Raw genomic sequence first — 835 nt, 5'->3', positions numbered from 1 at the left:
CAACCACACGAACTCACACACAAGAGCTACAAATACAGAGGAAAGGACTCCAGGTAACACAGTTCAGGTGTCAACTGCGAGGGACAAACATCATGAAGACTCTGGTAAGATTTTCCTTGATTTCCCTTTGTGATTCTCCACTTTGGTGCCTTTCATTTAAGTATTTATAATGGCTTCGAACTTTAACTTTGAATTCGAGTATGTGCCTTTTAGAATGGGTTCTCGCGTTTGAAAGTAATCATTATGAATCACACAGTATGCAGTAACATATGAATCTAACCATCCCCAGGTTGTGTTGGCAGTGCTGGGCGTGTGCTCCGCCTCCCTCCAGCAGGCCTACAACCACGGCTACAACTACGTCCAGCCTCGCTACGTCGGACCCTTGGCATCCACCGTCCCCGCCGGCGTCGACGGAACCATCACTCCCGTGTCCGATACCTACGAAGTGGCCGCCGCTCGTGGCGCCTTCTTCAGGGCCTACCAGGATCAGCTGGCGACTGTCAACGCCCTTCGCTACGGCACTCCCGCCACCCACCACGCCGTGCACCACAGTGCGCCGGCTGTGCAACAGAATGTAGCATCTGTGCACCACAGTGCACCAGCTGTGCACCAGAATGTAGCATCTGTGCACCACAGTGCACCAGCTGTGCACCAGAATGTAGCATCTGTGCACCACAGTGCATCAGCTGTGCACCAGAATGTAGCATCTGTGCACCAGAATGTAGCAGCTGTGCACCACGGCGTGCCAGCTGGCCACTACTCCGCGGGCCTCGGCCAGGTCCGCGACACCCCTGAAGTGTCGGCCGCAAAGGCTGAGTTCTTCCGCCTCTACAAC

The 835-nt window shown here is 54.6% G+C and overlaps 1 protein-coding gene across 1 annotated transcript in view; it reads left to right on the top strand.

Moving 5' to 3' along the window:
- Positions 1–33: 33 nt before the first annotated feature.
- Positions 34–835, top strand: part of LOC119593333 (histidine-rich protein PFHRP-II-like) — a gene marked incomplete in the record, with an annotated part of 929 nt that continues 127 nt past the window's right edge. Inside the window, 2 exon segments of the mRNA XM_037942261.1 lie at positions 34–104; positions 290–835. Of these exon segments, the coding sequence (XP_037798189.1) occupies positions 93–104; positions 290–835 (558 nt within the window).

Source organism: Penaeus monodon, chromosome 32 (genome assembly GCF_015228065.2).
Source record: "Penaeus monodon isolate SGIC_2016 chromosome 32, NSTDA_Pmon_1, whole genome shotgun sequence".
NCBI lineage: Eukaryota > Metazoa > Arthropoda > Malacostraca > Decapoda > Penaeidae > Penaeus > Penaeus monodon.
The sequence above is the reverse complement of the archived record's forward strand: the minus strand, read 5'-3'. Positions and strand labels throughout refer to the sequence as shown.